The 18,347-nt window shown below is 41.0% G+C and overlaps 1 protein-coding gene across 4 annotated transcripts in view; it reads left to right on the top strand.

Moving 5' to 3' along the window:
* Positions 1-17,876, top strand: part of METAP1D (methionyl aminopeptidase type 1D, mitochondrial) — a 129,061-nt gene extending 111,185 nt beyond the window's left edge. For 3 of the 4 annotated variants that reach the window (XM_075180636.1, XM_075180638.1, XM_075180637.1), the window contains exons 8-10: positions 15,973-16,020; positions 17,226-17,304; positions 17,452-17,876. In XM_075180636.1, coding sequence (XP_075036737.1) covers positions 15,973-16,020; positions 17,226-17,304; positions 17,452-17,530 — 206 coding nt within the window. In that variant the 3' untranslated portion in view covers positions 17,531-17,876. Of the gene's footprint in view, positions 1-13,922; positions 14,009-15,972; positions 16,021-17,225; positions 17,305-17,451 lie in introns of those variants that run through there. The other variant, XR_012678302.1, reaches the window with a different exon arrangement.
* The last annotated feature ends 471 nt before the right edge of the window (positions 17,877-18,347 follow it).

Raw genomic sequence — 18,347 nt, 5'->3', positions numbered from 1 at the left:
TGACTAGGATCTTTTAATTATGGCTTTTTACGCCTGTACGTCTTCTGTGCTCTCCCCGCCTGTCCCTCGCCCTGTCTTGGCGGCTGGCGTTCATGGAGGCCTCACAAAAGAACAGTGCGTTATTAAAGCTTCTGTACTAATGTCTCTCTCCTGCATAGTTACTTTGCATAATGATGGAGTGTTAGCTCTTGAGGGCACTGCGCCTCTCTCCATTGTATAGCTATTCATTTTCAGTCAGTAGTTGGTGATATAACAAAAAAAAAAAAAAAATGTTAGACCCACCATTACATAACAATGTTAAGAGATATAATTACAGCCATTAAATGAAACGGGATATGGCTTCTTCCTGCAGATTGTGTATAATGTGTGTGATGACTACATACATAATCACACTCCATGTAGCCACTATTTGGATAAAGAGAATCACTGGACCCATAACAACTCATGCTGCAGAGAGGGGTGTTTGGAAGACATTTACTAGGCTTCGTTTTGAACATGGTGTCCATGTAAATGTATGATGTTCTATAAAACAACTTTTGATGATGCTTTTGTGAGGTGATAGTTTACTATAGTTAAATGATAGGAGAAGGCGTTCCCTCATGTCCCATCGGTGTAAATATATGTATTCTTGTTATAATTAAAAAAATGTAATCTATTTAAGAAAAAAAATGTGGTAAGATGAAAAAAACAGGAAATGAACATCCCCATGCCCCTTCAATCTGCGCCCCTAGGCCAGAGCCTATGATCTTTCCACAAATCCTTGCCTGGGTGCTTGCCCATATAGAGAGCCTTGCTGGATACCCTGGTTTCAATGTCATTATTGCCTCCTTTGTAAGCTCAGTTGGGAAGGAAAATGGTGCATGTAAATTGTTGTGTACAGCACTTTGCAATGTTTTATATGTATCATCCAAACTTCAACACTCGTCACCTTTCCTTTGGTTTCTGTAGATCGCCCATCACCCATTTAGACTGTAATCTCTTCACTCCCAATCCTAATCGTTTTATGCAGTTTTTACTTCCCTTTTGTATAAGTTTGTTCTTGTTATTTTGTAATGTACTGTGTATGTGGGGAGTCCTATAACCCTACAAACACATTTTATTCTGGATAAAGGCTGGGGCCATGTAATCACTATTACACTAAAATACTGTACTGTTTGGGTGGTCCTGAGAATACACCATGAGAAATTATTGAGGATTCTAATTTCTTTTTGTCAAAAAGCTAAAAGGGTTTTTCACCATAAACGGACCTGACCCGCAGCTGAAATCCAGACTTTTCGGTGATGTTTTGACATTGATGTCGTATACCTTAGTGAAGATGCCGAGTGTAATACTGATGTGTGTTTGAATGTGTGTACCAATAAACCTTTAAATTATACAGCAATGGTTTTTCATTGCATCACAAATGACAACCTATAATTGCAGATGAGGTCATGTAAATGAAATGGTGATGACATGTACACTGGGAAGAGTCCGATATTCATCTCAATTACAGCCCCTGTGAGTTCTTTGGTTCCTCTCCTTACTTTCTAGATTTAATAATGTTGTATATTATAAACTGTAGTCTTATGATGAAGGATAGAAAGGGGAAGGGGGAGACTGTGTCCCCGAGTGTGAATCCCTGAACTACCATTGTCTCTGTCCAGCGTTCAGTACACAGGGATCTCAGTGCCTGACGCTCTGTACTTCAGCCTCATAGAAGAAGGGAAGATCGGAAGTTCCTGAGCGGAATTTATCTTTGGAGCCCTAGGATGTTTGCTCGAGTGCACGGCATTCTGGGTATTCAGATCCTAGACGGTTTTGGCAGTCACACAGTGGGGAGCGTATTAAGCTTCCTTACAACACCCTGTTACTCTCCTCTAAGTACGGTGCTAAGAGAAGATGGCAGAGGGAGAAGGACCTGGAACAGAATAGGAATCACTTTGTAGTTTTTGCCAGTGACAGCAGCCTTTAAATCAGTCCTGATGGGTAATGTAGAAAGCAGACGCCTATCTCAGAGGTTAGGGTAGAAATCAGACCCCAGTCTTGGTGACCAGCAGGGGTGTGACACCAAACTAGAGATAAGGCCCTCTACAAAACATCATAATGTCATACCCACCACAGTCATTATATCCTTATTATTTCCTACATCATATAGCTGTTTGGATGAATTCATTTTGAAGCCATATTCAGGCTGAACCTTAAGGCATATGTGTTCCTCTGAGACAGGCCCCTTGTGTGCCGCTCTCGTTGACCAATGTAACAAACAGATCCAAGAACTGGTATCTAGTGTACAGCATAAACTCCAGTCCTGGGGTTGGCTATTGTAACAAGATACTCTCACCAGTGTCAAAGTGCTGCGCCTCCTCTCTTGCTGCCCAAGTCCCGGGTATATGGGGTCTGCCCACAGCCTGAGGCCTGGACTAGGCATTGTTAGTGATGCTTACAGAATATGAGTTTTGCAGTGATGCATTTATAGTAGATCTTCACTAATCCCATTTGTACAATTCAAGTCAAAAGCAATGTACATGAAGAAATTGGAAAATTGTGGGTGGGCAATTTTGGCAGCAGAAACAATCTAAGCTAAAGCCATTATTCTCATTATTGTGACTTTCATTTTTGTTCCAATACCTGCTATACGATGAATCCAGGGGGATCCCATTTTTGCACGGTATGATGGGTAAACCTGGCCAGATCTTGATGGTCCATATAGAACGCGTCAGTCCTCCACCAATGCTCTTGGCTATGTGCACAAATGCAGAAACTGGATTTTGTTTCAACTAATGGAGATGGAATATATTTTAAGCTGTCAGAGCTGCTTCTTTATTTTAATTTTTTTAACATAAAGGCACACCCCTGCCACCCACAATTATTATATAATATATCATTGAGGATAAAACTAGCTGCATTTTAGGATAAAGATATTAAAATCATTTAAGTGCAAATATGATAGAAGTTTTTTTGCTTTTTTTGTTTTTGTTTTTACTAGTTATCATTCATCTAATGCATGGTAAGTACCCCCTGTTGAAGTTTCGTCACGAGTAGTCTACCACCTCCCTAGAAGTATGCTAGGATACACATGTATTTGAAGTTGCCTTATATTCTAACAATGTCAACTTTTTGTACATCATACAATAAGTTTGAAACATTTTGGGCCTGTTTCATTAAGGAAAGTTAAGTAAAACAAATTGAGTAAGTAGTCTCCTGGACAAAACCATGTTACAATGCAAGGGGTGCAAATTAGTGTTCTGTTTTGCACATAAGTTAAATACTGACAGTTTTTCATGTCAAATATCAACTTTAAATTTCAGTGTACAAATAAGCTATCAAGTATTTGTGTGCTACATGAAAAAACAGACAGTATTTATCTTAGGTGCAAAATAGAAAACTAATTTGCACCCCTTCATCATCATCAACATTTATATAGCGCCAGCAGATTCTGTAGCGCTTTACAATTGGGAACAGACATTAATAAGACAATACTGGGTAATACATACAGACAGAGAGGTAAGAGAACCCTGCTCGCAAGCTTATAATCTATAGGAAAATGGGAGTTAGAAACACAAGGGCATGTGCTACATCATATTGTACAATGGACCAGCTAGAATGCAAAGGTAAAAGTATTGAGTGGGCTGTGTGTGTGGCAATGTTTGTCAGAAGGTTGTTTTCTTGTGTTAGCTGTGTAGAGGGTGGTAATAGGATAACCTAGGGAGATTAAGATGGTGGTTGAGGAATATTATAAGCTTGTCTGAAGAGGTGGGTTTTCAGTGAATGCTTGAAGGTTTGAAGACTAGAGGAGAATATTTGTGTGCGAGGGAGGGAATTCCACAAAGTGGGTGCAGCCCGAAAAAAGTCCTGTAACCTAGAATGGGAGGATGTGATGACAGTGGAAGAGAGACGTAGATCTTGTGCAGAACGGAGGTGTCGAGTTGGGAGGTATTTTGAGACAAGTGAGGAAATGTATGTCGGTGCAATTTTGTTGATGGCCTTGTATGTTAGTAGAAGAATTTTATATTGGATTAGTTGAAAAACAGGCAACCAATGTAGAGACTGACAGAGTTACAATGCACCCCTTGCATTGTAACATGGTTTTGTCCAGGAGACTACTTACTCATTTATTTATTTTTACTTAACTTTCCTTAATGAATCAGGCTCGCTGTCTTTTAGTAGTAATGTGAATCTGTTAATTTGTGTTTTATTTTTTATTTTTTTTATTTTAAGGAAAACAGCTGGAAAGTGAGGACACATATTTCACACTTGGTTCACAAATGTATCCAGTGGCAGAAATGTACTTGCTCATTACATATTTGTGTGTACATTTAGTATTTCCTCCCCTGGATACACCAATGGATATAGCTGTAATTGTGCTGCCACTATTTACCTCTGCTAAGCCTCAGTCTACATTACTTGAGTTATTGCTTGTTTCAGAGCACAAGTCCTTGACGATATCACTTGTGAGCATTCTCTGCAATTGCTCTCCCTTATACACTAACCTCCGTGGCAGAGAAGTGGCCTCTTAAGGCTGCTGAAATCATTACCAGGATAGGACATCAATGTAGAAAGACCCCAGCACACACTGACCTCTACGCAGTACTCTTTACATTCTATTCAGTCTTTGTTTTTAGTTTTATGTCTTTTAAAATTGGATTTATTGACCGATTTAAGTGTTTTCTATAGAAGCAACTGTTACTATGGAAGCAGCTAGTGTAGGTGCAGATTTTTATTGAATGAACTTAACAAGTGTATTAAATCTTTAGTAGGGTGTTCCTCTTATGTGTTCTCTATGAGACTGACATCAAGAGCAGTTTTCTATGCAAATTGGTTGAAGACTATAACCAAAGCAAAGCAAGGTTTGTCCAAAGTGTTCAATTCTTACAGGGCTCTTATCTAGTGAGATGTATGCATGCAGCTATCTCTTTTTATTGATATCATTGTATATTGTCTGTCCCTTTCACCCCCAGTGTGTGTGTGTGTATGTATGTATGTATGTATGTATGTATGTATGTATGTATATATATATATATATATATATATATATATATATATATATTTTATATATTGTATTGAGCTATTGTACAGAAATGAACCTGACCACACACAGGGCCTGATTCATGTCCGAACGCAACTTGCACGTTTTTAAACCGAGCATACAACTAGAGCACATTTCTGCCATATTCAAATCAAAATTTATTTCAAGATCCGTATCGATTTGAATCTGGGTGGAAATACGCTCTTCCTAAAAAGTACTTGCCATACGTAGACACACAGAACAGACTGCAGTATATGAATATGCGCAAGTACAATATCAGAACATGTAAAAATTGTATTTATTCAAAAATTAAAATAACAATGGTTAGCAATGTAATCATTTATATAAATATTTTCAAATATATATATATATATATATATATTTACATAAAGATAATTTCAATGCGTGCTGTACAGACAATGCATTTTTATAGTATATGTTATAGTATATCTTACTTAGTCTGTGATGGCTACTGATCTGCATACATGTAATTTTGAATCCAAAGACTATGCCGTGTCAGTCATCAGTATTAGTTGGTAGTTACACCGGACTTGTAGTTGGTGCAAATGATACAGCTGAATAAAGCATACTTAAAGACGATCCAGCCTGTCTGGATTTTAGAATAGCACACAGATAGCAGAGTGCCATGAATTCAGGATTGCACACTGGTAGCAGAGTGGCAGGAACTCAGGATTGCACACTGGTAGCAGGGTGTCATTAACTTGGGATTGCATACTGGTACCAGGGTATCTGGAAATAAGGATAGCATATGGGTTGCAGAGCTTCAGGAACTCCAAGACTGCTAAAGGGTAGCAGAGTACCATGAATTCAGGATTGCACATGCGTTGTAACGTGCCAGGAACTCAGGATTACACACTGGTACCAGGGTGTCAGGAAGTTGAGAGTGCACACTGGTACCAGAGTTTAAGGAAATCAGGATTGCATACAGGTAGCAGAGGCACAGGAAAGCAGGATTGCACACTCTTAGCAGAGGCACAGGAACACAGAATTGCACACTGGTAGCAGAGGCACAGGGACACAGGATTGCACACTGGTAGCAGAGGCACAGGGACACAGGGTTGCACACTGGTAGCAGAGGCACAGGGACACAGGGTTGCACAGTGGTAGCAGAGGTAGAGGAACGCAGGATTGCACACTGGTAGAAGAGGCACAGGGACACAGGATTGCACACTGGTAGCAGAGGCACAGGGACGCAGGATTGCACACTGGTAGAAGAGGCACAGGGACACAGGATTGCACACTGGTAGCAGAGGCACAGGGACGCAGGATTGCACACTGGTAGCAGAGGCACAGGGACGCAGGATTGCACACTGGTAGCAGAGGCACAGGGACACAGGATTGCACACTGGTAGCATAGGCACAGGGACGCAGGATTGCACACTGGTAGCAGAGGCACAGGGACACAGGATTGCACACTGGTAGCAGAGGCACAGGGATGCAGGATTGCACACTGGTAGCAGAGGCACAGGAACACAGGATTGCACACTGGTAGCAGAGGTAGAAGAACGCAGGATTGCACACTGGTAGCAGAGGCACAGGGACACAGGGTTGCACACTGGTAGCAGAGGCACAGGGACACAGGATTGCACACTGATAGCAGAGGCACAGGGACACAGGGTTGCACACTGGTAGCAGAGGTAGAGGAAAGGAGGATTGCACACTGGTAGCAGAGGCACAGGGACACAGGGTTGCACACTGGTAGCAGAGGCACAGGGACGCAGGATTGCACACTGGTAGCAGAGGCACAGGGACACAGGATTGCACACTGGTAGCAGAGGTACAGGAACACAGGATTGCACACTGATAGCAGAGGCACAAGAACGCAGGATTGCACACTGGTAGCAGAGGCACAGGAACGCAGGATTGCACACTGGTAGCAGAGGCACAGGGACGCAGGATTGCACACTGGTAGCAGAGGCACAGGGACGCAGGATTGCACACTGGTAGCAGAGGCACAGGGACACAGGGTTGCACACTGGTAGCAGAGGCACAGGGACACAGGATTGCACACTGGTAGCAGAGGCACAGGAACACAGGATTGCACACTGGTAGCAGAGGCACAGGAACACAGGATTGCACACTGGTAACAGAGGCACAGGAACGCAGGATTGCACACTGGTAGCAGAGGCACAGGGACGCAGGATTGCACACTGGTAGCAGAGGCACAGGGACTCAGGATTGCACACTGGTAGCAGAGGCACAGGGACGCAGGATTGCACACTGGTAGCAGAGGCACAGGGACACAGGATTGCACACTGGTAGCATAGGCACAGGGACGCAGGATTGCACACTGGTAGCAGAGGCACAGGGACACAGGATTGCACACTGGTAGCAGAGGCACAGGGATGCAGGATTGCACACTGGTAGCAGAGGCACAGGAACACAGGATTGCACACTGGTAGCAGAGGCACAGGGACACAGGATTGCACACTGGTAGCTGAGGCACAGGGACACAGGGTTGCACACTGGTAGCAGAGGCACAGGGACACAGGATTGCACACTGGTAGCAGAGGCACAGGGACACAGGGTTGCACACTGGTAGCAGAGGTAGAGGAAAGGAGGATTGCACACTGGTAGCAGAGGCACAGGGACACAGGATTGCACACTGGTAGCAGAGGCACAGAGACGCAGGATTGCACACTGGTAGCAGAGGCACAGGGACACAGGATTGCACACTGGTAGCAGAGGCACAGGAACACAGGATTGCACACTGGTAGCAGAGGCACAGGAACGCAGGATTGCACACTGGTAGCAGAGGCACAGGAACGCAGGATTGCACACTGGTAGCAGAGGCACAGGGACGCAGGATTGCACACTGGTAGCAGAGGCACAGGGACGCAGGATTGCACACTGGTAGCAGAGGCACAGGGACACAGGGTTGCACACTGGTAGCAGAGGCACAGGGACGCAGGATTGCACACTGGTAGCAGAGGCACAGGGACACAGGATTGCACACTGGTAGCAGAGGCACAGGAACACAGGATTGCACACTGGTAGCAGAGGCACAGGAACGCAGGATTGCACACTGGTAGCAGAGGCACAGGAACGCAGGATTGCACACTGGTAGCAGAGGCACAGGGACGCAGGATTGCACACTGGTAGCAGAGGCACAGGGACGCAGGATTGCACACTGGTAGCAGAGGCACAGGGACACAGGGTTGCACACTGGTAGCAGAGGCACAGGGACGCAGGATTGCACACTGGTAGCAGAGGCACAGGGACACAGGATTGCACACTGGTAGCAGAGGCACAGGAACACAGGATTGCACACTGGTAGCAGAGGCACAGGAACGCAGGATTGCACACTGGTAGCAGAGGCACAGGGACGCAGGATTGCACACTGGTAGCAGAGGCACAGGGACTCAGGATTGCACACTGGTAGCAGAGGCACAGGGACGCAGGATTGCACACTGGTGCAATAGAGTTTTATTATTTTGTACATATGAAATGTATTCTGAAGTTGTATTTATATCGTGCTACTGTAATCTGGTCATGTACAACATCCAATCACTCCTCCAGTTCCTGAAATATTTTATTTCTATTTGGGAATCACTTCTGCCTCGTTTATATAGTGATTACACTTTTCATCATAAAAGATACATAATCTTTACTCTCTCACTCATCACACTTCACACAATTTATTGCTCTCATACACCCTACATCTTTATTGTGTGGTAATTACATAGTTTACATATTTATTATCATTTATTAACGTTTATATAGAGCTATGATATTACGCAGCATTTTACAGAGCTTACAGTTTAAATTCACTAAAACACACACACGTCCGTTATAGTCAACAGCTATTAACCTATCTGTATGTTCTCCCATACTCCGGTTTCCTCAACAGTCTAAAAACATACTAACGCCACTCACCTAGGCCCCAGGTTGGCATTAAACCCCAGTGCTGGCAGCAATACTAACCACTCTGTCACCATGCTGCACCAATTAATTTATGTGTAAAACTGCTATTCATAGCCACTGATCATTTCATTTCTGGCATTTTCCTGGTATATTGAACTGCACACTGCCTGAATCTGTTATGATACATGTGCAGGACACACCATTATTACTATTCATTGTAGATTACTAATTAAGATTTTTCATTCTAATGCGCATGTGCGTATACCAGAGTCTATGGCTCTAAGTGTTGGTGTAGGCAGTCTCAGTAGCTATGTGGTGTAGTTGTGGTCTGATCTATCTCTCATTCACACTTCTCCGAAGGTTAGCTATTTTTTCACTACACACTAAACAATTAAAATACTTCCCACTCCTGTATAAATTTGCAACACAGAATATCTCCACTTTCAAACCAGAATAATGCAATCCATTACTTCACCTTCAGCAAACACAGCAATGTACACTTTATGTCAAGCACCATTTTGTGGAAATGTTACACTATAATTTTGTGATACAGATGAATTCTACCTGTTATGTATAGTGTTCAGTTGCTTAGTTACTCAAATGATTTGACCATTCCATGAGTCTTCAGTCTTACAGCTCATAACACCATATGTTCTTGTGGTATTGGGTCCTAGTGAATTGATAGTGAACATTCTCATGAAGATTGGTCCAGCCCACACAGCCACAGCCCCCACTGTGTGTAGGTGACATGTCAATTTTTTAATAGTGTAATATATATATATATATATATATATATATATATATATATATCTACAGCATGGTGTTTTCTTCAACACAGGTGAGTAGTACTGCTTCATAGAAGGTGTAGTATCAAACATGTTAAAAAAAAAAAAATCTAGACATCTTTTTTGTACTAAAGTAAAAATAAATGGTGGTGGTTATCTATAGCCTTGGAGTACATCTGTTATTCGTTGTATTTTGCAAAAGGGCTAGGGGCCCATAAATATGAATGTTGTCTGGTGCCTACCAATACCTTAAAGGGCTCTGGTCCTCTATACTGTTGCTTTTGTAATCAGAGTATAATCCCAGATTATGGGGCAACGCGCTGCATTTAGGGGAATGTCCTATGTATTACTATAACCTGAGACTCAAATGTGCTTTTTGTTTTGTTAGATTATAGTCAAAATTTAAGTGTCCCTACATTCAAATGGCCACAGTGGTATCATTTATTATTATCATTATTATTATTTATATATCACCTACAGATCTCCAGCACCTTCAAATGGGGATTTAGTACAGTAAAATATAGTGGTCTAACAAGTAAAATATAGAACAAGCAAAGGCAAAATAAAGAACAATTAAGAAGCCTGTATCTGATAATGCCAAGAAATGAAGCGTAAGGCTTAAAGACCAAGTTGTAGAAAGAATATAAAGTGTAGTACAGGACATGCAAGAGGATCAATACAAAGACGCACAGGTGGACAAGAAGGCAGGAGGAGAATGGGCCGTGCTCACGAGAGCTCACAGTCACCCGGTCCCGAGTTGAGCTGTTCTTGGGAGTGTCTAATTTATTCCCATTCGGTGTTTGGTCATTTAAAGTGACATAACCTCTTAATACCCAGGGCTCCCCAAAGGTTTCCCCCAGAGTGGTGGATTCTTCCTCTCCTGAAGGATGACTCTTCATGAGCCCAGAGGCTATATAATATTATTGTAAATGAATGTACTTCTGCTTGTTTTATGACTAACTGCATAGATAGTCCATTCACACATCTTGACAACCTTCCAGACACAAAATTAATAGGAACAAATGCTTATTATACAAAGCAACACACAGTGTAAAGATTCTGTGAAACAGGGCTTGGGCGTGTTTTTATTGCATTTAGAAACAATAGAGATGCTTTCGATAGCTGTGGTTTAGTCACATAAATATGAGAAGGGAAGAAAATGTTAAATGTGCCTACTCTCTAGTCCATGCTTGCCAACTTTTACTTTCTCCCCCCCCCCCCCCCAGGAGATCCTAGAAGAGAGGACAGCTGGCAAGCTAGAGAAGGCATTTCACGTCACTATAGCCCCACCCACTGTTGCAAGTAGCAGCATTGTGAGGTGGGGCGGGGCTTCATGACACAAATTGCATCGCGAAGCCCTGCCTCCGCCCGGGATCCGGGAGAGTGCCTGGTCTTCCGGGAGGACCCTGAAATTCGACAGCCTCCTGAACATTAGTGAGAGCGGGTACATGTGCTCTATGCACAGTGTAATATGACAATGCAGCCCATCAGAAGTGCTATCACTGGCACACAAAGCAACCACTCATGCCTCAGTGATGTGCCTAATGAATTACCCAGCCTCATTCTCCCAAAATGGCTGCCTACATTGGTGAATAGGTCACGGGTAGGATTTATCACTCCCTCATCAGTCAGGCAGCATATAATTCTATAGTAATATAGTGGTCTTTCCTCCTCTTATGGCTTGGCTTTTTTGAAGAAAGATGTTTACTATAGAGCCACATTAAAAGTAAATCTATTGGTTGGATGTCCGAGCATCATGTGACTGGCCAAATTGCATGAGAGTGGGACGTCTGACCAGGTGGAAGATAACCTCTATCTGCCCAACCAGACTGACAATGAACATTTCTGTTTACTGCCCAGTAACACTAATTAGAGTTGATTTAGTGTGGATCCTAATATCGCACGGGGGTCATTTTTGAAAACACACATGATGTGATATTTGGCCAATTGCCTGATATCTCTGCAGATGTGTTACCAGTTGTAAAGACCATTAATAGAGTCACACATGAGTAAGTCAATGGCTATTGCAGTTGATACTAAAGTTTTGTGCCAACTTAAATAAGCCACAGCTAGTAAACACAAAGAGCATTATTAATTAAAATTGTGCAAACATCAACAATGTGCTGCAACTCATAGCAACCAATCAGACCTCAGAATTTAGCAGTCAGGTGTAATCAGATTCCAGTAAAGATAATAGCTAGTTGCTATGGGTTACATCACACTCTGTTTTATTCAATAATCTTTATGTGCCTGCATTAATTTTTTAATGTCATGGTTAAAGCAGCAAAAGCTTCAATGACCTGAGAGGAGTTTGTCTGATATACTCTAAATGATATAACTTGAAAACCTGTTTAGACCTTGTTGTATGGCGCATGATTCAGTTGGGCGCAATCTTTAATTTACGTGTATACAGCCCTTTGGAAAATATGAACAGCACTGACTAATACAATCGTCGGCTAGGACATTTAGTTCACTTAGTACTTGCAGACTGCCCTGGTGATTTATGATGGAACTGTCACAGAATATTGTTGTTATTTCATAACGGACATTTATTTTGAAAATGTATTTAGTCATTTGTCATTTTTTTGTCTGCCATCTTCCTCTCTCTCCCTAATATGAGCGGAGAATACAGTATCCAGCGGTATCTCATAGGTGGGTACATAGGGCAGCACGGTGGCTAAGTGGTTAGCACTTCTGCCTCACAGCACTTTGGGTCATTTCCGACCATGGCCTTATCTGTGTGGAGTTTGTATGTTCTCCCTGTGTTTGCGTGGGTTTCTTCCCACACTCCAAAAACATACTAGTAGGTTAATTGGCTGCTATCAAATTGACCCTAGCATCTGTGTGTGTATGTGTATGTTAGGAAAATTTAGACTGTAAGCTCCAATGGGGCAGGGACTGATGTGAGTGAGTTCTCTGTACAGCGCTGCGGAATTAGTGGTGTTATATAAATAAATGATGATGATGGGTACTCCCAGCAAACTGTCCTGTGGCTTATAGCGTAGGAGATGGCATGTAAAGGGAAATATTCATATCATTTTATGGTTGTTCTGAACCAGCATTGGTAATTTAAAGAGAACTCTCCTATTTCTGGAGGTTACTTTGGCAATGGATATGTAGAATAGTGAATTGAATGTATTTAACATACCAGTGTGTGACATAAATAATCTGTGATACATGTTTTATAATACATAACATCACGGTATAACACTGGCTCTCTATATAGTACATTTTTCCCTTTCAGTATGGTAAGACTATTGTATAAGACTAAAGGGACTTTTTTTTTTTTTTGTCAAATAGAGATGATGGAATCTCATTTAACGTCTCCAACAATTGTGTTTTCTCTGTCCTCTATTTATCTTCTGTCTATTACATTTCTAAATGTCATATTTCCATTTCAGTTTCTCTTATTCTTCTGCACTGTGATGTCTGTTAAACAAAAGTACAAACGGAGATGACTTCACCAGGTCAGACCTAGTGAGGTTCATTGTTTCCAATGGGAAATTACGAACGGCTAAGAAAAATACCCTTTTTGTTTTCACACATTTTTAGTTTCAGGTGTTTTATCACCAGGTTACAACATATTTTTATTTATTTTTTTCTGCTTTACTTCCTGAGTTTCTATTTTACACTGACATTTTAATTGGCTAATCCTTCTACTACAATGTCACAAGCAGCTCACGACAATACGAGTTTAGCTTTTTACAAGCAGAGCCTTCATAGGTCATTAATGGGAGGCTGGGGATTTGGCACAGGTTTGCATGGGAAAACCAGCCAATCATATCACCAGAAATGGGAAGGAACAGGGAGAACACAATAACCTGTTCAATAATGATAAATGGGGTGTGTACATTATTACTGGGTAACCTGTGTATTATCAGGGCTCTTGGAATAGTTGGTTTTTAAGTATCTGATTAAGAACACTTTAAACTAATTTTTTCTTCCCTTTTGTACTTTACATTCCTAATAGCAGTGACAATTTATACAAGGAAAAGAAAAGTGGCAGATTCAGCAGAAATTCTAGTTATTTAATAAGAAAAATGCTTTTAGAGGAGATAAAAGTAATGTAACAAAAACCAAAACATTCAGCTAACTAGACAAATCAGTTCTGATGTTTTAATAACCAACATCATTTTATGTGGGGTAACAGGTCCAGTTTAATTGTCTAATACCCACATAAAGTGTTGACTACTCAGGAGTGAGTACAGTAAAACATATTCTTCAGTCTACACTGTTCTTTATTGCAGTTCCAGAGCTGTGATGACAGTTTATATCGGCACATCTTGTGCCACGTCTCTTTTCACTTTGGAACCTGGGACTTATTTGGAACATGGTAAACAGCTTTAGTGGGCATTTAATTAAATAAAAGTACTATTTTTATAGTCCTATTTTGGATTTCTTCGCTTGCTGGTAGGCTGTTTATGTATTGTGAATATCCACAGCCCATTAGACCGACACGGCGTACACGTTAATACTGCAGAGCCAAACCCATTATTCTAATCTGATGCTAGTAAGTGACTCATCCCCCAAATACAGCATTAAACAGGAAGTCCACTAACTACACAGAAAGAGTAGCCCCTTCCTCATATCAGACCCCCCGAAACATAGGGCCTGATTCATTAACTATCTTAACTGAAGAAACTTCTTATTTCAGTCTCCTGGACAAAACCATGTTACAATGCAAGGGGTGAAAAATAGTATTCTGTTTTTCACATAAGTTAAATGCTGACTGTTTTTTCATGTAGCACACAAATACTTGATAGCTTATTTGTACACTAAAATTTAAAGTTGATATTTGTGTGTTACATGAAAAAACAGTCAGTATGTAACTTATGTGCAAAACAGAAAACTAATTTGCCCAATTAAATGTCAACAGGGTGTCACTGTGGGAATATGGTACTCTGTAAATCCACAAAGACTGAATCATTTTGCAGGGGGTGGAAGAGTATTATTATATAGCTGTAGTGGAGACATTTGGATAGAGTACAGCAGTTTAGAAAGATACTTTGGGGAATGTTTATGAAGATGCAGCATTTGAGGGTGCTGTGCTCAGCTATGTTTGGGAGTCCAAGGAGTAAATTTTACAACATTTTCTAAAAAGGAAAATAAGAGGTGGGCAGAGGGGCATGTGCCCCCCTAGCAGGGCCATTTTACCACAATTATGGGCCCCCGGGCAAAGAAGTCCACTGGAACCCCTAGTGTCTTGATGGATGTAACAGCGCAAAGCTGAACTTCTGGTTTTGGGGTCTGGGCATGCACATTAGCGCAAATCGAACATTGGAGTCCTGCCCCATTTCCTGTTTCCTCCTAGACCACCAGGAAACTAGCAGTTGCCATGGAAACCACACTCTTTAATACCAAGAATGAGCCATGCCTATGGGGCCACTGGGCACTTGCCCATCGTGCCCAGTGGGAAAGACGGCCCTGCCCCCGGTCTGGTCCCATAGTGATCTACCTCAGGCTGGGTCAGCTGCATTTTTTTTTCTATTAAAATAGGCTACTGAGTCGAATCTTGTCACCCCCCCCCCCCCCCCTCCGGGCTAAAATCTACCAGCCCTCCCCTGTACGTGGTCCGCGGACTATTACCGTTAATACGGATAATGGTAATAGTGCACGGAAAAACCGTTGATATGTTAATTTTCTCGCTGGATTTCAGCTCGCAGCGAGCTGAGCCGCGAGCTGAAATCCAGCTAACTAACGGTAGTAGTTTTAACGCAGCGGGAACTCGGAAAAATTGAATACGCCCCTGTATGTCTCATCTGCTCCAACACACCCATACACACTCCTCCTTCCCTCATTCTGCCTCTTCATTCGTAAAGGGTCGTAAGTTGCTATAATTGCAAGATGCAACCGTAACTAGTGCATTGTGGGCATGTGTAAACAAAAAAAGTATTTTACACAGAAAACACTATTTCTGTCCAACTCTACATGGGCCCCTGGATGGGACCCAACGGAAGCAAAATCACCCTGAAAATTTATTTATAGCGAAATGAAAGAACTAATCTACAATAAAGCGTTATATGTTTGTGGCAGTGGCTTAATATGTATGTTCAGTGTGTGGTTTCATATGTAGAAAAGGTTCTGCACTGTCATTAAGAACTGAGGTCTGACTCACATTGACATGATACAAAATATTGGTGCCTGCGTTTGCTGGATGCCAGTTACATTGAATGAAATATAATATTGTGAGAGGTAATAACACTACCTGAGAGATTTAATTTCATAGACATATCCTGAAATAGATCTGTGTTCCCTAAGGCTGTTGTAATGTATGCAAATATCTTATTTTTTTTCCAGCAAATGTTAATTATATGGAAATGGAAGAAGGGATGGCGTTTACCATAGGTCAGTACATTTCTTCTAGACTTTATTTAAAAAAAACTTTTTTAACTCCCCAATCATCACATTCAAATTTAATCGTAATGGTATTGATTACATGCAGAGATTGCACATGTATGATATGTTATAGTTCTTAATGTAACAACATAGAAAGTATAAATATAGTAAAGTCTACATTAACTTGTGGTTTATGCATAGACAGTAAAGATTTGATTTACAGCAAACTTGTAGCTCCATTATTTTGGAAGTACAAGATCGAAAAAAACCTGAACAGTCTCAGGTTGTTTAGTATAGTCCACCTGCAGACTGGCATAATGTCACAACTATCCCCAAATCTATCACTGTTTATTTGGCTGATCTAAAACAATATTGTTCCCTGTTTCATCATGTGTCCTCATGAATCGCTGGCCTGTACACTTGGATCACATCTTGCAACAGGTATCTCATCAAGCAGCCAGCTTGGGAAGACGGTGCATCTGCAAACATTTAGAAAGGGGGCAATCACCAGCCTGTAAACTGAACCTTGATCCTTCTGACCCTTTCCACTGCGCTATCTGCGCTGGGCTAACAGCTGGCTCTGTCTTTATATTTTCTCTTGACACCACATCTGTGCCACAGAATTAACCCCTACTCTAAATATAGGTAAGCTGGGGCTCTCCAGCTGTTCTGGAACTACGAGTCCCAGCAGTGCTGTATTATTCAGCGAGGTGTTCCAAAAATGGTTACATTGTCTGTACTCCAACATTCTAACTATAACATGTAGTTACTTTGTATCACTGGTTATGTTATACGTTCTCTCTCCGGAAGTCACAGCCAAAGCATTCACTATGCTGCCCTCATCATTTTTTTTTTTATTTATGGACTAGATTTAATGCTCTATTTCAAATATCGTCTCCACAATATCAGGTCAGCCAGGTCATTTATTTATTTTTACTTAAAATGGAAACATGGGTGAATAATCCCCTCCATGTTGATTAATATAGCGTTAATCTCTGATGCCTGGTTATAATTTACATCCCTTTGGCTCACATCTGCAGAAAGGAATGTGTTTATATTATATATTTACTGAATTAGTTAACCAAGCAAATTAGTTTAACTCCCCTTGTGGCTTCCCCCCGCGTCTATAGGAACACGGGAGATGATAGCTAATGCAATATTTGAATTCATATTTGCCATGTAAATTCAAATTATTTTTCTTCTGTGCCTTCTAGAGCCCATTATAATGGAAGGCTCTGCTGATTTTAAGATACTCGGGGACAAATGGACAGCAGTATCAATGGATAATAAAAGGTGATTTAAAAAAATGGTTGTGTTAACCATTTAGCTCCTACAGGGGAACTGAAACGTATAAGCGTTTAATTAAATGTACAGCGCTTCTTCTTTTTTTTTTAGACCTGCTGCTTATTGACCTGTGTTTTTAATATCTGTTTATTACAGATCAGCCCAGTTTGAGCATACAATTGTAGTTACATCAGAAGGAGCGGACATCTTGACTAAACTACCAGAAGAGGAATAATCCACATCTCGATGCATTTTATATTATGTATTATTAGTGATTTATAACATTGTTCAAACACACAGAACTATGCGGATTGCAATATAACCTCCCCATGCAATCATTCACCTGATGCACATATGTAATATCCACAGATCGTTATAGATTAAACAGATTTATTGATATCACTATATACATCTACATTATGGATCTATTTCAAAGCCTTATTTAAGTACACCACCCATCACTTAATAAAAACAATTTTGTTTATATTCTCAAGGACTCGAATTTTGTAACAATATGTTTTAAGCAATGCTGGTTTGTAATGTATTGACCTGACTTGACAATAAACGTGTTTTTTTACACAAAAGAATACGATACTGTATATATTTATTTTTACAAAATAATATTCATTGAATCTCTTGGCTATACCAATGTGCGCTTTGTTTGTACACTTCCTTTGTGTATGTGAGTGTATAAACACGTGATGAATGGCAGTATTTGTCCATTTCCTGAAAACACCATTTAAAAATAAATGCAATAAACATGTATTTTGACCCGCTTGGAGAAAAAAAAATAGCTAAAAATTAGGATAACACATGGGAGAAATATGATTTGCAAATCGGGATTGGGACAAGGAAAAGACAGTGCTGCTGTGGAGGTAACGCTTGTAGTGTGTAATTAGGCAACTGCTAATCAGCCTGCGGAATGTAAGCGCTTTTCATTTGGTATTCAAATTGTACTTACACAGACCACTAACCATTCTCTGGGATTCAGTCCAACACTGTACTATGTACTAAACTCGACCAAGTACTGATCTGCAGATAACGTTTAACAT

Source organism: Mixophyes fleayi, chromosome 7 (genome assembly GCF_038048845.1).
Source record: "Mixophyes fleayi isolate aMixFle1 chromosome 7, aMixFle1.hap1, whole genome shotgun sequence".
In the NCBI taxonomy this organism is placed as follows: domain Eukaryota; kingdom Metazoa; phylum Chordata; class Amphibia; order Anura; family Limnodynastidae; genus Mixophyes; species Mixophyes fleayi.
Note: the sequence above shows the minus strand (reverse complement) of the source record. Positions and strands in the feature narration are given on the sequence as shown.